Raw genomic sequence first — 19034 nt, 5'->3', positions numbered from 1 at the left:
GTGAGAATATGTGTAAAAGTAGTTTGTGAAATATCAACATCTATAAAAATAGAAGGCACTCTGTGCTTTAGAAATGGTTTTGTAGTATAATTAGCATAGTAGAGTCTTACACTTTTTTCAGTCTGAAGTTCAGATTAACTTATTCTGTTTTTGTCACTGAAGATTAGTTTGTCAGTGTAACTGATGTCGTTGGCATTATCTCATTTGATGGCATTCATGATACTAAGTCTGGTGCTACTTCTGTTTAGTGAACATAGATGACGTCTGTTAGGCGGAAAATTTATAATAGTGTCAATGTGATTATAGCTTCTTATTTGTTGTATGATATTGCAATAAACCTGATAATCCGCTAAGCACCACAGTGTAGTTGCAATGTCATTACTAATGTTGTTCACGTCTGTAATTTACATTATGACAGATGTGACTGTCAGATGAGGTTCTCCAATGCTGAGAGGATTGTCTTGTAAGGTCTTCTACTCACGCTTCCTGACACCATCTGGGAGCGGGCAGCCAACCATCCCAGCCCTCATACCAGCCAGGGAGCCCTTTCTCCTGACTATTGGGAAAGACAGTGGTTGACCATGTACTTTAATTTTATTGACCTCTTCCTCCACATTTTATCTTTATTTCCCAGTACTTCCTTTTCTGAAAGCTTTGCCCTTCCCATTTGCTTTTTCTATCGTTAGTGTGAATTTTGTTAACTAGAAACTGAAATAATTTTGCTCTGAGTGAGGTTTGTTTTTTTAAAGAGAAATCCGAACCCGAGTTAGTTTCCTGTGTTTTAAAATCTTATGAAGTTGTTTAGCATTTATATCTGCTGTCAAACCCAACTTTAAATATCTACCCTATTTGCCAACATAAAAAACGGGCTAAGCTGATCGGAAAAGGGTACACAGTTGATTAGTCCAATGTATTCATTTTAATGTGTATATGTGGAGGCCATATCTCATGTTCTACATTAATGTCTAGATTTTTTCTACTTAGTTATGTTTTAATTATTTTAGGGCTTCAGAATATTGAGGATGAAGTACAAGAACAAGTTCAGTCACTTCTTGATGAAACGGTATACGCAGAACATGGTATGAATTAAAATCTATGTTTCATGCATTACTAAAATAATGGTTAATTACCTTAAATGACTTGGACATTATTTTGAACTTTAAATAATAGTTAAGTGGGCTTTTAAAAAAGCTACTGGAGGACAAGGATTTCTAAAATAACACTACACTCATTTTATTTTACCCCATTTTATTGTTAAGAGAATAAGCAAACAGAGACCAGTGAAACATCAAGAACAAATACCTCAGCATCCGGGAGGAGGGGAATAGAACAGAACCAAGCGAGCTGTAGTGGGCTCTCCTGGAGCTGTCTTCAGCCCTCAAATTATACTGAATGCTTGGGTGGCCGCCAAAGCCAAAAAGGGGAAACTTTAAGTCTAAAAAGTTTCTTATGTTAAGTTCTGTACAGAGAATATGAAATGATACTATAGAAACCAGTGTTTTTAAGATTTTATAAGACTGTTTCTTGAAGCATCTGTTGATAAAAGCACAGAATCTAACCCCAAAATGTAACAAGGATTTTGAAGAGGGCAGAACACGTGGTGTCCTGATACTTCCAGTGGTTTGGTGTGAGCTGAAGGTAGTCCTAGAGGAAAAAAATGATGTTTCTTAAAAACAGACAGAATTCCCTGTCATTTAACTTGGGCTTTTGCAGGCCAGCTAAAGTATCTTACTCAGTCTTAGGTATTTGGGGGTTAAATGTAAAGCATCCCATCCAGCTCCATCTGTGCTCCTTTGGGGAGACCAGCTTTGGCTGCGTTGTAGGTTTTTGCCCTGGGCTGCTAGGAGGCTAGGAGCCTGTGTCCTTTTATTACCAGTTTCTTCTCAGCTAGAAAAGCTACTTCAGCTGAGCATATCTGCCTGTATAAGCAAACGCAGGCTTTCCCTTCCTATATCCTTTTTTTATTTTTTATTTTAACCTAACACAAGGATGATGCAATCTCAATACATGATTGATTTCAATATGTTGAGGTAAGTGCTGTGATGGTGAAACACGTGATGCTATGTGGGGTTAGCAGAGGCTTCCTGGGGAAAATGACATACTGATTTAGGAGCTGGAGAATGGTGTAGTGCTTTGCCAGGCAAATGCTATGAGTAAAGAGTAATGTTTAAGCAAAGGGCATGGCACGTGTGAAAGTCCAGAGGTCAAAAGGGTCTGAAGTGAGGTGGAGAGATGAAGGGAAGGGTGTTTTTACTTGATTCTAAGAGGAGTTGGAACCATTGGAGGGTGGGAAGGAGTGTTGTGTATTCTGTCAGTGTGAAAAATAAGGTGAAGGAGATGTCAGCTGGGAGATCAGATGGGAGGTGGTACCCGTGACCCAAGTGAGTCGAGATGGTTGGTCAAACTAAATTTCACCAAAGGTTCCCAAGGTAGGGGAAGAAGGAAGTGAAGGATGTGGTAGACATTTAGGTGGGTGGGTGCAGGATGCCAGACAGGAGAGAGGAAGCCAGGCTAGCATTGGATTGTGTTCCTTGGACCTCTTCTTTATCAAGACTTTCTCCTTAGAAAATCACAGGCCATGACTTTAAATATTATTTAAATATTAAATATTGCTTCTGAATGTATATCTACGGCCCTCATCGCTCATCTAAGCTCCTGGATTGTCTAACTGCATATTCTTATCTCCATTTGTATGTTTTATGGGTATCTCAGACTTAAAATGTTCCTAAAACTGAATTCGTGATTCCTTTCCATCTCACAGCTCGCCTGCTCACCTGCAACAATGTTTTACTCTTATTCTAGTCTTTAGTTAATGGTCTCCCTATCCACTTAGTTGCTTAAGCTAGCATCCTGGGAGTTTTCCTTGATTTCCCTCTCCTCTTCTCCCCTCATATGTAATCCATCAGCCAATCCCTTCAGCTTTGCCTCCAAAACGTATTTTGACTTCTGCCGTGTGTCAGCTACCACCATCCCCTCTTCCCATCCACTTGGGCCCCTGTTTCCATCTTTGCTCCTCTGCACCCCCCGTTTGATGTGGCCGAGCCCACTGTGCCTTGTCTGGGCCTGGTCTCTCTCCCCTTGGTCACTTTTCTCTAGCTCACCTGGCCTTCCCTTTTTTCTTGGTCATTGCCAGACCTGTCCCTACCGTGGGGCCCTTAACTTGCTCTCCCTTCTGTTAGTGTGTGCGTGTGTGTGTTCCAGTCTTCACATCTTATCAGACCAAACTTGGCCTCCCTGACACCATCTCTAGAGTAGACTCTCTGTCCCTGTTATTCTGTATCTCACTGTCAGGTTTGGGTCCTGCAGTTGCATTTATAAGCTGTGTGGCTTTAGTCAAGTTCTTCAAGCCTCTCATACTTCAAAGTGGGATAATTGCTATCTCATAGGGTTGGTGCAGCAGCTGCAGGAAGGCATGGCAGTGCCTCCGGTGAGGTCTTGCAAACTCTCAGCAGACTGTTTTCCTCACAGCAGGCTGTCCCTGGGCCGTGGAGACTCACAGACAGTGTACGGTGCTCAGTTGGTCTCCCTATGAGAGCAGGGGCTTCCATTGAGTAGATGGCTGAAAGAGCTCAGTCCCACTCACATAAAAACTGTAAAATTAGACTGAGTAAATGAGAGTAAGGGAAAAGGAACATGGCAAGAAGAAAAGAAGAAAAAGAGTTGTACGGTTAGTGACAGGAAGAATTGGTGATTGGTTTGCTGAGAAGCAGAAAATCTCAAATGAGGAGAAACAAGATAGCAGGCTGTGATGAGAAGACAGAAGACAAAAGGTACCGACAGAAAAGGGCCTAATAGTCCAGCAACACCTGAGAACATCACTGGGCCACACCAGAAGTAAAGTGACCAAGGACTCTGTCCTGCAGTGTGTGTGTGGGGTAGCTCCGTAGCAGTAGAAGTAGTAGTATTGTTATTACTGGGATGATGATGGTAAAAATATTAACGACAGCAGAAGCAGCACAGCAACAATAAAACCTAAATACTTATTATGGGCCAGGCTTTTTTCTAAGTGCTTCAGTCCTCACAACAATGCTGTGAGTAGGTACTCTTATTGTTTCTTTTTTATGGAAGAGAAATCTTAGGCACAGAGTCATTAAGTAACTCTCCCAGGGTCACACAGCTGGTCTAGGGACAGACCTGGATCTGGAGTCAGATATTCCAGATCGCATGCTCCTAGAGCAATACTGCACTGCACACCTGAGTCTGGTTCCCTTGAGTTCTCTCGTTTAAGGGCTACATCCAGAGCATCCTCTACTCGAGGCCATGGCAAGTTACTACTGGGAGAACGTCTTACACCGTGATGACAAGCTAACCCATGTGGCAGTGGAGTCATGCAGCATGTCCAACGTCTACACAAGAGAAGCAGAATGGTTCAGTGTATCGTGAAAGTCTCAGAAGAGAAAATGAGCATCTTAGCATAACTTAAAGGCTAAACGTAGGAACCTTTAGAAGCAAAGTGTAATGCAGCTGAACCAATGCGGATGACCGGGCATACGGTTTAGCTGGTGGCCTGATGTTCTTTGTAATAGAATATTTGCAGAGAGTTACTTCAGATTGTTACGTGGAATTTTACGTCAGTTCTCAGTGGAAGTTCGCAAGGTGACCTTTCCTCTGACCTAGTGATAACTGAAGAGGCAAATATAGTAAGAATTCTGAATTCATTTATTCACTTACTAAATACGTATTGAGAACTTCCTATGGCTAGTCATGGCCCCAGGGGCTGGGCATACTTAGTCACCAAAATATGTGAGGTCCCTGTCCTTGGTGAGTTTATGTTCTAGTGAGAGAAGACCTGTTACCCCTTCGGGTGCGCTAGCCCTTAGCCAGAGAGAGGACAGTTTCAGCATGTGCAGTGGCCCAGAAAAGGGGCGGGGCATGCCGAGCAGCTGAAGTGGGTATGTGGCAGCCTTTCAGTTGGGGCGTCTGTGTCTGTGTGGGCTGCTGCCTGGGGCCCTTGCTATAGACCTGTGTCACTTTGTTCATTATCATTGTTCAAGGAGAGGACCTGCACCAAGAACAGGATGGACCAGCAGGAGAACTGCAGCCCGAAGACGGTATCTTTGCAGAAAGTGATACAGATGACAGATATGAACCTGTGGGGACTGGAGCAGTGCATGAAGGTAGAACACAATTTTTTGGTTTCAGAATAAAACACAATAGGTAATTTGTAATTACGATTATTGAAGTTTTCTTAAACACCTTTAAAACCAATATTTAGCTTTTATCTAAAGTTTTTTTTTTTTAAGTTGAAAACTTCAGTTAAAATCAGTCTTTTCCCTAAAATAAATAGATATCCCAATTTTTTAACTCAAAGTACGTTAGGGGAAATTCTAAGGATATATACATTTCTTACAGGATGTAAGTGAAATCCTTCAGCACATTTACTTTTACTGTACTCTCCTTCCTAGAGTACCATTTGTTGTAAGAAATTCAAACAACTGATGAAATATTGACCTTGATAATCTATCACAGGCTCTTGTTCTAAAATAAACTCTATTACTACAGTGGGTAGAATACAGTTCATAGCCTAGGCATTGGCAAACTTTTTCTGTCAACGGCCGGCCGGTCAATATCTTAGGCTTTGCGGACCATGCAACCTCTGTCCCAACTACTCATCTCTGCTACCACGGTGCAAAAGCAGCCCTGGACAATGCCTAATTGGATAAGTGTAGCCGTGTTCCAGTCAAATTTTAATTAGAAAGTCCGGAGGCAGGCCCAATGTAGACTACATATGGACCACAGTTTGCTGACATCTGTGTATATCAATATTTTAAATTAAATGCTGGTTATTTAAATATCAGTTGAGTAGTTTACTTTGTATTATTTGCAATAGGCAAGTCAGAATTATTGCTATTCACTACTGACATATAGAAGAGTTTTTATTCGTATACTTATTGCTCTGCTCTGCTTTAATGTGAGGCTACCATGATTATTTGGAGCCCTGCTGAGTTAAGTCCACATGCTTTGTTCTTGTGGTATCTATTCTCTGTACTCTTTTCTTAAAGTAGTCCTTTAAAACCTTAGTGGTTTTAAGCCACAAGTTTTGTACTCTGACTGATTTTTGTCATTTTATTTAAAATATATAAATGATATCATTTTATACTTAAAATGAGTACTAAGGGAACCTTGTTTATTTAAGAGGGATGTTGTATTTCTAAGGAGTGATACAGGAAAACAAGCCTATGCTGAAACCAGGGGGAGTGGTTCGTGGCACCAACACAAAGTGAACAGTTACATGACGCACCCCGCTGTGTAGTAATCGTCAGAGTCTGTAGGACCCGTGTAACAACACAGCACCACCGGCCACCAAGGGTCTAGACTGGAGGTGCCTGGTAGGGTTCAAGGGTTAGCTCAGCCTAAGTTGAGTTCAGAGAGCCAGACAGAATGGTAAGAAACAGGCGGTAGATCGGATCCGCAGCGCTAGTCCAGGTAGGAAGGTCTGGAGCCATAGGGTCGTGGATTCAGAGAGACAACCTCTTATGAACATGATCCACTAAGATGGGCTGGTATCCCACCACACCACTTCAGATCCTGGCTGCATTTTAGTATCCCCTGGGGAGCTTTGAAAAGAATTCCGGTGACCCACCCTGATCAAAGTGAATCAGAGTGTTTGGGGTACGGTGCCCCCAAAATGGACGATTATAAAAGCTCTCCAGGGGATACATAATTGCTGCCAGCGTTGAGCCCAGGTATGGTTCAGCTGTTTCCTGCCTCCTGGGCCTCCCCTCACTTCCTGCTCTGCTGTGTCTGCACGGGTTAAGGCTTGTGCTCAGAGCCAGCGGGAATCAGGCAGAACACACAGGACTCGTCCCGGCCACGTAAGAATTGAGAGGTCAGGTAGCCTCAGAAGATGCAGTTGGTAAATGGTTGCAAGGACTATTTTAAAGCATAAGCATTATGGAAATGTTAAGTATGTCTACTTCTCACAATATCTAATATATTGGGGAACTACTTGAGAAGCAAACAGCTCCTAATTTATGAATGAATGTATTTCCAAAAGTTTATATTGATGCCTGTTGTTGAGAAAATGCACTTTTCCATAGAAATAACATTAAAAGAGATGGTTTGGTTTCCATACGAACCTACAGAATTGTATATAATGCATAATTTGGGGGAGAAAATGTAAGTTCAAAATGCTTTTGAACTTGTGTTTGATTCCAGTTCGATTGTGCATTGAAAATAGGCATTTACAGGGCTTCCCTGGTGGCGCAGTGGTTGAGAGTCCGCCTGCCGATGCAGGGGACGCGGGTTCGTGCCCTGGTCCGGGAGGATCCCACATGCCGCGGAGCGGCTGGGCCCGTGAGCCATGGCCGCTGAGCCTGCGCGTCCGGAGCCTGTGCTCTGCAACGGGAGAGGCCACAACAGTGAGAGGCCCGCGTACCGCAAAAAAAAAAAAAAAAGAAAATAGGCATTTACAGACTAGCTTTTGAACTTTAGGCCTTTAGTTATCATGCATATCATGATTTCTATGGGAAAAACTTTTCTAAGTTCTGAGTACGAATGCTGATGAAATGATTTCCACAGTTCCCTGGAATCTCTTGCTGTTTCCCATCTTCAGCCAGGATAGCTCAGGAAGATTGACAGTTGCTCAGAATTTTGGTGTCCTAGATGCTGCTTACACAAAAAATTTCAGTTAAGACCCTCAAAGAATCTGAAACATAAGGCATTTGATATTTTTGAGGCTAGGAGTTATAGACTGGGAGTAGGAAGAAACACTTCTAAAAAGTTCATAAATTGAAGAAACCTTATTTTCTGACCTAATTTTTAATTGGGACATAGATTCAGTTTGAACATAAAAGTTGCTTGTTAAAAGTCTTCAGAAATTAGGACTTCCCTGGTGGTGCAGTGGTTAAGAATCCGCCTGCCAGTGCAGGGGACATGGGTTTGAGCCCTGGTCCGGGAGGATCCGGCGTGCCGTGAAGCAACTAAGCCCGTGTGCCACAACTACTGAGGCTGCGCTCTAGAGCCCGCGAGCACAACTACTGAGCCCACGAGCCACAACTACTGAAACCTGCATGCCTAGAGCCCGTGCTCCGCAACAAGAGAAGCCACCGCAATGAGTAGCCCCTGCTCGCCGCAACTAGGGGAAGCCCGCGTGCAGCAACAAAGATCCAATGCAGCCAAAAAATAAATTAAAAAAAAAAAGTCTTCAGAAGTTAAAAATATTTACACTCCATGTGGCTGTTAAATAACAAGGGTCACATGAGCAGCAGCACTTTGCCATCAGCGGTATGTGGGTGAAGGTATCAACCCATTTACCTTTTAGCTCCCCAAACATATAAAGGCTCTGGGTTCTTCCTTTGTGTTCTCCTGTGGAGACAATGTGCTTTTGTGCTAGAAAATGGCAGGAGTGTCTAGAAAATAGAACAGCACAGTGGAATGTGATGGGGACATAGCTTTGTCACCACGGTGTTACTCTGTCTAAATTTTTCTCCCTCTTTATCCCACGTTATAGTATTTGTCAACCTTGTGGGGTTGTTAAGTGGATCATATAAGAGAATGTGTGAGACGTTTCTAAGCATAGTTCTAGTGAAAGATAAAGTGTTTAGCAGACATTTAATTGATATTTTCATGTTTTATTTTAATAGTTATTTGCTTTCAAAGTAAAATCAATGATAAACATTCAGAATATACATATACAATATATAAACATACCATTTTATGAAAGTAACAATATTTATTTAATGTTATGTTTTTCAGTAACTGAAGATAGCTACCATGTAGAAGAGACAGGTGAGATTTTAATTTAATACTATTATTTTTTGCTTAGAATGAGTCTTTTCCTGTAAAAGAGCATCATGATAAAGAGATAACATTATTAATTTTAATATATTTTATATCAAATATCACAATACATAATTATTATATAATACATATTATATCACAGGTTTATATATGTGTGTATATGTATGTATGTGCATACACACACACACACACACACATACATATATGAATATAGTTTTTGTGCTTTTGAAAGTCTACTTCCTGAGGATAAATTCCCAGTAGTGGGATTATTAGGTCAAAAGATAATGTGGGAGTTTGGGATTAGCAGATGCAAACTAGTATATATAGGATGGATAAAGAACAAGGTCCTACTGTAGAGCACAGGGAACTATATTCAATATCCTGTGATAAACCATAGTGGAAAAGAATACAAAAAAGAATGTATATATGTATAACTGAATCACTTTGCTGTACAGCAGAAATTAACACAACATTGTAAACCAGCTATACGTCAGTAAAAATAAATAAATAAATAAAATAGGAAAAAAATAGAAAGGTAAGAGAACAAAAGATACACTACTCTATACAAAGTAGTAACTAATAAGATCCTACTGTATAGCACAGGGAACTCTACTCAATACTCTGTAATGACCTATATGGGGAAAGAATCTAAAAAAAAGAGTGGATATATGTATACGTATAACTGATTCACTTTGCTGTACAGCAGAAACTAACACAACATTGTATTGGGTTGGCCAAAAAGTTCGTTTGGGTTTTTTCATAAGATGTTACGGAAGAACCTGAACTATAAATCAACTCTACTCCAATAAAGTTAATTTAAAAAAAGAAAAAAAAAGATACTATATAATTGCATGTTTTGTAGTCTTAAATTAGCAAGTGAGTGAATGGTCAAAATTGTGTATTGTCACATGTCACGTGTCCCCAGAAGGTATGACAACACTGGAGATGGACACACCATCTTCCCATAAGCCTGTGTTGTTGGCCGGTTTTTCTTCCAGTGTTGGAATAGATCCCTCTTTCTGTGCTTAAGGACCACAGGATATTGTTGGCTGGCATTTAGGACCTATATTATTTCAACAATAGGCATCTGTAAACACTAGAATTACATTGCAGTCTGGGGCTACTCAGGTGTTGAGTCCAAGTTACGGGCTGGGGATGTGTGTCCTCGCTCAGGCTCACTCAGGCTAGTGCCTGCTGGGTGCCTGGGAGGAGGGTTCCCCTGCACTGCTCTCTCTGTGTCTCTGCCTCACTTTTTGTTTTGTGAATATAGTTGAATTTGCATAAGCTAAATGAGAATATAGCGCCACGATTTTGTGGTTCAATTACACTGATGATGGAGACTTTCTTATTTACCTTTGTATTTGGCATTTAGCACAGTTAGTACCTGTTTGTTTCATGAATGAACGTAAGTTTGAGCATCATTTTGATTTGATTTCTCTCTTTACTAGAAATTGTGCTTGTGTAATCCTTTTCTGAGACATATTTGTAATTTCCTAATTGTTTCCTAATTTATAGCTTCACCAGCCTACAGTCAGGATATGGAAGACATAATATATGAACAGGAAAATCCAGGTTCGTGATATATGTTTCTGTTTGAGGCAGTGGCCAAGGTCATTTTCAACCAAGGTTAATGATTCACTCTGATACAACATAGAAATCTCTTTATAATACTCAGTCATTTTTGGCTGCCCATATATACATTTCTGAATATAGTTTAATATTACATGAAGAAATGGGGGAAAAGGGGATGTGTTTTTCAGACCACTGTTGGGATTTTGATCTTTGTAGAGAGGATACTGGAAAGAATATTTGGAAAATGAATGAGGCAGTATGATTTAGTAGAGCCAAACTGGGTACAAACCCTGCTCCTTCCTATCTTTGTGACTGGAGAGAAAATTATGGAATGTTATTCAGCCTAAATTTTATTAAATAATGATAATACTGTCTATCTTACACATTTGTGAGGTCTAGAATTAATTTGTAAATATTTTAGAATAGTGTCTAGCAGTGTGTTTGGTTTGTTCAGGTTTGTCAAAAATGTATGTTTTTACTTTTTAGATTCCAGTGAACCAGTGGTAGATGATGCTGGAAGAATGTATCAACAAGCAGGTATGGACATTTTCATTAGCTATTAAACATACTTCCAGCTCTATGCCTGCAATGCTCTGTTAACCTGGTGACTTTTCTTTTGATGGGTGAAAGACATAATTTTAACACCTAATACAAGACTTTCTGCTTTGCAACAAAATTAGATTATTCAAAGAATATCAGTTTTCATATTTCATCTCATCTACCACCACCTCACAACAGAAGAGGATATTAATTCCTAATGTTTCTTTTGAATGTCTTGCTTTATGCCAATCTGAGGAATTTTTTTTGTTTTTGACAACAATGCCTCAGTTTTATTTTATTTTATTTTATTTTATTTTTTAACGACTCTATGGGGGTGTAATTCCTTTACAGTGCTGTGTTAGGTTCTGCTTTATAACAAAGTGAATCAGCTATACATATACATATATCCCCTCCCTCTTCTGTCTCTCTCCCACCCTCCCTATCCCACCCCTCTAGGTGGTCACAAAGCACCGAGCTGATCTCCCTGTGCTATGCGGCTGCTTCCCACTAGCTATCTATTTTATATTTGGTAGTGTATATATGTCCATGCCACTCTCTCACTTTGTCCCAGCTTACCCTTCCCCCTCCCCATGTCCTCAAGTCCATTCTCTATGTCTGTATTCCTGTCCTGCCCATAGGTTCTTCAGAACCTTTTTTTTTTTTTTTTAGGTTCCATATATATATGTTAGCATATGGTATTTGTTTTTCTCTTTCTGACTTACTTCACTCTGTTTGACAGTCTCTAGGTCCATCCACCTCACTACAAATAACTCAATTTCATTTCTTTTTATGGCTGAGTAATACTGCATTGTATATATATGACACATCTTCTTTATCCATTCATTTGTCGATGGACACTTAGGTTGCTTCCATGTCCTGGCTATTGTAAATAGAGCTGCAATGAACATTGTGGTACATTACTCTTTTTGAATTATGGTTCTCTCAGGGTATATGCCCAGTAGTGGGATTGCTGGGTCGTATGGTAGTTCTATTTTTAGTTTTTTAAGGAACCTCCATACTGCTCTCCATAGTGGCTGTATCAATTTACATTCCCACCAACAGTGCAAGACGGTTCCCTTTTCTCCACACCCTCTCCAGCATTTATTGTTTGTAGGCTTTTTTTTTTTGCGGTATGCAGGCCTCTCACTGTTGTGGCCTCTCCCGTTGCGGAGTACAGGCTCCGGACGCGCAGGCTCAGCGGCCATGGCTCACGGGCCCAGCCGCTCCGCGGCATGTGGGATCTTCCCAGACCGGGGCACGAACCTGCGTCCCCTGCATCAGCAGGCGGACTCTCAACCACTGCGCCACCAGGGAAGCCCTACTCCGCCATCTTGAAGGTCCCCCTGCCAATCTGAGGAAATTTTATGAAAATAATTTACCTGCCCTTTCCTCTTGTTTTTTGGCCAGAGGCATTTCTCACTGATTGTGCAAACATTAATATTTAAAGGAACAGAATTCTGTATTTGAGATTAAGTTGTGTTTTTTAGCTAAGCAATTACACAGAATGACTCAAGTAATATTGTAATAAGCAATACTTATTAAACAACTGATACTTATTTTGGTTTTACTCTCTTTTTCGCAGATGACATCACCTACCAAGAGTATGATGAGCAAGGTCTGAAAATGCTTCTTGACCTTAAGTTACCTACTTGTTTTAAAATCTACTCAGAGTTTGACTGTGACGTATGGAGAGTAGTTATTTTAGCTATAAATATTATACCATAACTTAAAAGATCCAAATGAATGGGTAGTTCTCAAAGAGTTTACCTGGGGAGATTGTCTACCTATTCCAGTGGTTCTGCCATTGCCTAAATTGTTTCTTAAATTCTTTGCAAGGTGCCTTAGGAAGTGGTTACAAATTATTCAAGAAAACACATCTCATTACTTTATAATCATAGCTCTCTTTTAATGAAAAATAAGTCCCATGCTTGAAGGACTACTTTAGTCAGAGTTTAACTACTCTAGCTGCTTCTGCAGATTAATTTTAGTTGAATGAAGATGACTGATCTGCCAGCATGGAGAAAGGTGTAGCAGAACTTCATTCCGGGCTTCAAGGCAGCATAAAGAAAACAGTTCTGGCATCAGATTCTGATTTAGACAGTTGTAGCTCCTCTTGTTGCCCCAGCACTTCTCATGCTGTTTTATTAAACTCCGTGAAGTAGATTATGTATTCACTACTTCCCAGATGAAAGAAGTAGGGTTCAGAGAATGTAAGTAATTTTGCATAAGTCCACATGACTAAGAAATGATAAAATACCAATGGTGGATCGTTTTTATTCTTATATCTTCAAAGATGACTCTGTAGAAGGAAAGAAGCCCATTGGGTATAACTGTCTGTGAAACAAGAAGGATGAAGAAATGTGTAGTGCTTGAGTCAGATATGGAGGACTTCCTATGTGCTGGATGGTTTTAGGGCTTGACATTCAGTTATGAATAATATAGAGTCTCTACTTCCAAAACATTTGTGGTCTCATGTCAGTTGGTGAATCTCAAGTGAAGAAAATTAGGAAGGGCTGCATGTAGATCTAAGATGCTGATTTATTAATCATGTGATTTTAAAATTTTAGACCCTACCAAGATCACCATCCACAGTGGCTGTTCCTAATGGGATATGAAGGATCCCATTGGAAGAATCCTGCAGTCTATCTCTAGGGACTAATATATTTTTTTTATAACTTGGCCACTACAATTGAATTTAGATTTTTTTTTTTTCAATTTTGAATTTGAAGGAGAAAATAGGAATTTGGAATTTAGAAGTTGCATGTAGATGTGGGATTTGAGATAGTTTTCTAATTTCTGCCAGTCACTGTGGTGTTTTTCTAAATATGCTGGAAAGAACATGTTTGGAATGCAAGTTGCAGACTAGATCTAGAGAATTTTAAAATCAAATTTGCAAGAAGTGTAAAATTAGATAAAATGCTAAAAAAGATGTTGTGAAAGTAAAGGTATTTTCATAGGAAGAATGTCATAATAAATATAATTTAAAATGTTAACAGGGTAAAAATATGACCTGAGGGGTCATCAAGTTTTGATGAGATATTTTGAATTACCTTGTTATAGAACATAAACTTTTTCAAATCAAATAGATCTAAGAGAACAAAGGATTCTTCATTATGTGCTGAAAAGATACCATTGTGCAGTTCAGGAACCCAGATAGGGAAACCAAGTGACCAAATATATGTGTATTATACACACACACACACACACACACACACACACACACACACATAAAGCTGTAAGTCGGGTGAAAAGAAAACCGTTTTTCAGTCGGAGAACAGAATATATTCTGTATTAAACGTTCCAAATTCTAGGACCTGGAAAACATAAAGCTTGTTAAGGCTGTAGAGGGAACCAGCTTTCCACATAAAAAATGTCCTGGAAAGCATTAAGCCTACATTGGAAACACCTGGCAAATGACAGTGCAGTCTTAACCATCTAATTGATTTGTTTATTCATACACTACATATACTACATATGTATCATGTAGCCTGTGTCCAAAATGTAGGACACTGGGGCAGTTCCAGTGAAGAACACACATGGCTCATATTCTCATGGACTGTGTATTTTAGCAGCGGGGTAGAAATTATACAAATCATTTTAGTTTAGTATTCAGTTACAATTACATTAAGTACTGGTAATGAGTATAGTGTACAACAAGAGTATAAAGTGGCCCTACCTAGTTTGTGGACCAGGGAAGGCTGAAGTATGAGCTGAAGAGTAGAACAATTGACAAGGCCAGGGGAAAGGATGCTGGAACGTAGAATGAAGCTGCTGATGGGAAGATGTGTCTGGAGTGCTGAGCATCAGAGAGACTGGGGCTGAGATTGTGAGATGGTCTGGGTCCAGAGGTCAAGGGCGTTCATCTCCACCTTGGAACGCTGTTCTAGGGCAGTGCATTTTGTAAGGATTGATCTGTCTAAAACGTAGCAAATAGATTGGAGAGACAAGAGTAGATGTGGGGAGGGAATTGCTTGGTGGTCCAATGGTTAGGATTCCACACTTCCACTGCAGGGAAGCTAAGAATTACGCAAGCTGCGCCACGTGGCTTAAAAAAAAAAAAAATTTGTAGATGTGGGGAGACCAGTTAGGTTACTGCAGTTATCCAAACTTGATGTTCACTGAGTCACATCTCTGCCAAACGAGGCATCGGAGGAGATGAGTTTTAAGAAAGGGGTGTTCAGCCGTGTCCTGGGCTGCTGAGGACCCACCCAAGTGAGCACTGAAGGCCTGCCTTGGATCTCGTGCTATGGAGGCCTCACCGGTAACCCTGGCAAGAACTGTTTGCAGTGGACAGAAGTTGGACAGAGATGATAGTGGTTTTAAACTGGGGTGGTGGCAGTGAAGGTGCATGGAAGTGGACAAAGGGGAGAAGTAGAAGATAAAGTTGGCGGGGATGGATGTGCAAGTGTAGCTGGGGAGAGAGAGCAAGGTGTCGGGAACCACATCCACTGTTGTGCTTATGCACCCGGTGGATGGGGTGCTTTTTCCTAAAACGGTGAGACTGGAAAACAGGCTTGGGGCCAGAAGGTCACGAGTACAATCTATACACCCTGATAGTGCCTGTTGAGCCATCCAAGGGGGGATACCAGTTAGCCGATGGTTGGTGTTTGGATCTCAGAGGTCTATTCGTAGTTGAGTTTGAGAATCATCAGAATGTGCATTGTGATTGAAGCCAAAGGCTGAGATCATTGAAGGAGAGAGGAGAGAGCAGGAACAGAGGAGGATCTATGGCTGGACTTTGACAAAAAGCAACATTTAATGCCTGGTAAGAAAAAGGTGATGTGATGAAGGTTGAGAAGGAGAAAGGAAAGACTCAAAGGAGAGTATGGTCACATTGGAGTCCAAGGACAAGGAGCTGCTAGGAGACCTGATACAGTAAAGGCAGGAAGTGTCCATTGGGTTAAATGAGTGCTCGTGGGAGGTCTTAGGGGAGTATTTTCAGGGATGTGATCAGGGCCGGAAGACAGACTGGAGTGGGTTGAGGAGAGGAAGTGAGGAGACAGCATGTGCAAATGACTCTGAAGAAATTAGATTGTGAAATGGAGGAAGGAGAGGACAGGGAGAACCTATGATGGAGAAGAATCTGAAAAAGAATACACACACACACGTATAACTGAATCACTTTGCTATCCATCTGAAACACTGTAAATCAATTATACTTCAATAAAAAATAAAGGACATAATAAATAAATGAATAAAATTAAAGTAACAACAAAAAGAAAAGACTTGTTTGTTTGTTTTTCAGTTGATAGACTTGAGCATATTAAATGGCACCGTTCAGGGTGACAGAGTGAGCAAACATTCACTGCTCCTTTGTCTTCCAAATGCCACCAAAAGGATAGAAAATGATCTGTTAAAAATTATACCTTGCTCTACCCGAGCACTAGTAATAATATCTGAAACACAGTAGATGTTCAAATTTTTTTCTTTATTAAATGAACAAGGAGAATATATTTGTAACCATGCTAGAAAAACAACACAGTTTGCTCTTAGGGTAGCAGAAATTTTCAGGCATTTTGGAAGATGGAAAAATAGGGATCAGGCTGACTAGGAAAGCAGTGAGCCAGCCAGGCATGAGGGGAGACCACAGCCGAGACAAGGGCCTCTTTTGCAGCGGAGCAGAGAGAGATGAGCCTGGAATGTGGTTAAAGTAGTGGATTAAGACCTGCCCGCACAACCCTCTCTCTCCCAGGGACTGGAGGCAGGCCATTTGCCCCAGGTGAAAGATCCGAGCATTGCTCCCTAAGCAAAGTAGAGAATCTGCCCGGTAAAAACTTGGACCCAGAGTGAAAAGGGGGTTGAGCCACGGGTAACTCAGAGCCTCCACTACAGTCACGAAGCAAATAAAAAAGTGAAATTCAGTATCACCCTGGGGTAAACAAATTACTGGATCCAGGTAAAAAGTGACTGGGGAGGAACTTTAATTTTCCCCATTTTACAAGAAGGAAGCATATATAATTGCTCCTCTGGCTAAAAGTGGCTGCCCTGCAATTTGAATACCAGGCCTGTTTTACTCCAGACCAAACTCTTCCTGGCTCTACTCTGTAACCTGCCGCTTCCCAGTGACTGAGACCCAGAGGTTCAAAGATAAATTAGACATTGAACCATACCGCAAATGTTGTGTTTTAATGGGAGTTGCACGGTGCTCAAGGATTATTTTTTCTGTGTACTTTGCAGCGTTTGAGCCATCGGAAAATGAAGGGACAGAAAATTCAGGTAAGGTATTTGTCTAAGCAGATGTTTCCTGCAAGTCAGCTCCCCTTGTATTTGTGAAAATGAATATAGCTTGTGGAACAAAGGCTCCATAGCACAGGGAGATCAACTCAATGCTTGGGGACCACCTAGAGGGGTGGGATAGGGAATGTGGGAGGGAGGCTCACGAGGGAGGGGATATGGGGATATATGTATACATATAGCTGATTCACTTTGTTATACAGCAGAAACTAACACAACATTGTAAAGCATTTATACTCCAATAAAGATGTGAAATAAAAAGATTTAGTCAGAAATACAAGACATTCTCAAGTCACCAAGGAAGTAATTGGATCATGTTGATATGTTTATTCCCTGTTTATGGTGTAAGTTTTATGTCAGCAGGGATAATGCCAGCCTATTGATGTATTCTTTGAATATAATTTAGAAATTAAAGTTGATATTCTAGTGAGTGTCTCTATAAGAAGCCCCAATCTAAAAAGAGCCAAATTTAGGTCTGAGTGGAAATGTTCATTTAAGGACCTAGTGAAGATGAGTTAATGTAAGACATGTTTGCTTTTTTTTAGATAATGCTGTAGATGACTCAAACACAATTTTAGAAGGTAAGTTAATTTTATAGACATGATTTTACTTTTTATATTAAAATGATGTTCATTTCTTCAACAAGCACTTATTACACCTTACTATTTGCTGTCTTTACAGTGCTGAGGGGCTAGGAGGGCAAGAGTGAATAAGAGAGTTGGCATTCTGTTTTCACTGCAGCTGGAACCCTAGTGGCCAAAGAGATGATGAAGTCATTAAAGATGATGAGAAGTGCAGTGATGGAGATAAAACCAGGATCGTATAGTAGAAAGTAACTTGTTAGGGTGAGGAGGGCCACCCTAAATAGGAGGAGGTGGTCTTGTGAGAAGGAGTTATCCATAGGCAGAGGTGGGTTGAAATGATAGGAGTGTAAATTGATACAGCCACTATGGAAAACAGTATGGAGGTTCCTTAAAAAACTAAAAATAGAACTACCGTATGACCCAGCAGTCCCACTACTGGGCATATACCCTGAGAAAACCATAAGTCAAAAAGAGACATGAACCACAGTGTTCATAGTTGCGTCCTTTACATTGTTACTCAGCTGGAAAAACCTTTTTTTGAACCTGAAGGATTTGTTTCAGAAAAATAAAACCTGTTACATATGTTACATAGTGGTGCTTTGACACAACTTAGATTTCTGAAGTTCATAACAGTTTGCAAAGCTCGTTCCCATATACTGTTTCCATTGTTTCTCACCATAGGCACTGAAGAGGAGCCTGGGCAAATAGCATTGTACTTACTTTACAAATGAAGGGCTGAGAGCCTGAGGTGAGGTCAGGTGGCTGCCCAGGTTCCAGCTAGAGTGGCCGGGCTGGTCTTCAATCCAGCATTGGGGCCGGCAGTTGACCCTGGAGTCTGTGTGCTCACAAGGAACATGTCATGGGGAATTTTGCTCATGAGATTAATCTTAGAATTCATTTATGATCCACTGATTGTCAGTTTTCAGAATTAATGCACAGAAATCTCTTGCATTCCTATACACTAATGGTGAAAAATCTGAAAGAGAAATTAAGGAAACACTCCCATTTTCCATTGCAACAAAAAGAATAAGATACCTAGGAATAAACCTACCTAAGGAGACAAAAGACCTATATGCAGAAAACTGTAAGACACTGATGAAAGAAATTAAAGATGATACAAACAGATGGAGAGATATACCACGTTCATGGATTGGAATAATCAACATTGTGAAAATGACTATACTACCCAAAGCAATCTACAGATTCAATGCAATCCCTATCAAACTACCAATGGCATTTTTCAGAGAACTAGAACAAAAAACTTCACAATTTGTATGGAAACACAAAACACCCCGAATAGCCAAAGCAATCTTGAGAAAGAAAAACAGAGCTGGAGGAATCAGGTTCCCTAACTTCAGACTA

The 19034-nt window shown here is 40.5% G+C and overlaps 1 protein-coding gene across 2 annotated transcripts in view; it reads left to right on the top strand.

Annotated features, from left to right (window-relative positions):
- Window positions 1–19034, top strand: part of ASPH (aspartate beta-hydroxylase) — a 207742-nt gene that overhangs the window by 65671 nt on the left and 123037 nt on the right. For both annotated transcript variants that reach the window (XM_082859064.1, XM_082859063.1), the window contains 8 exons: window positions 1005–1079; window positions 4995–5117; window positions 8698–8730; window positions 10258–10314; window positions 10801–10851; window positions 12437–12469; window positions 17032–17070; window positions 17634–17669. In XM_082859064.1, the coding sequence (XP_082715190.1) occupies window positions 1005–1079; window positions 4995–5117; window positions 8698–8730; window positions 10258–10314; window positions 10801–10851; window positions 12437–12469; window positions 17032–17070; window positions 17634–17669 (447 nt within the window). The remainder of the gene's footprint in view (window positions 1–1004; window positions 1080–4994; window positions 5118–8697; window positions 8731–10257; window positions 10315–10800; window positions 10852–12436; window positions 12470–17031; window positions 17071–17633; window positions 17670–19034) is intronic.

The sequence above is a fragment of the Leucopleurus acutus genome (genome assembly GCF_964270905.1).
Source record: "Leucopleurus acutus genome assembly, chromosome: 17".
In the NCBI taxonomy this organism is placed as follows: Eukaryota; Metazoa; Chordata; class Mammalia; order Artiodactyla; family Delphinidae; genus Leucopleurus; species Leucopleurus acutus.
The sequence above is the reverse complement of the archived record's forward strand: the minus strand, read 5'-3'. Positions and strand labels throughout refer to the sequence as shown.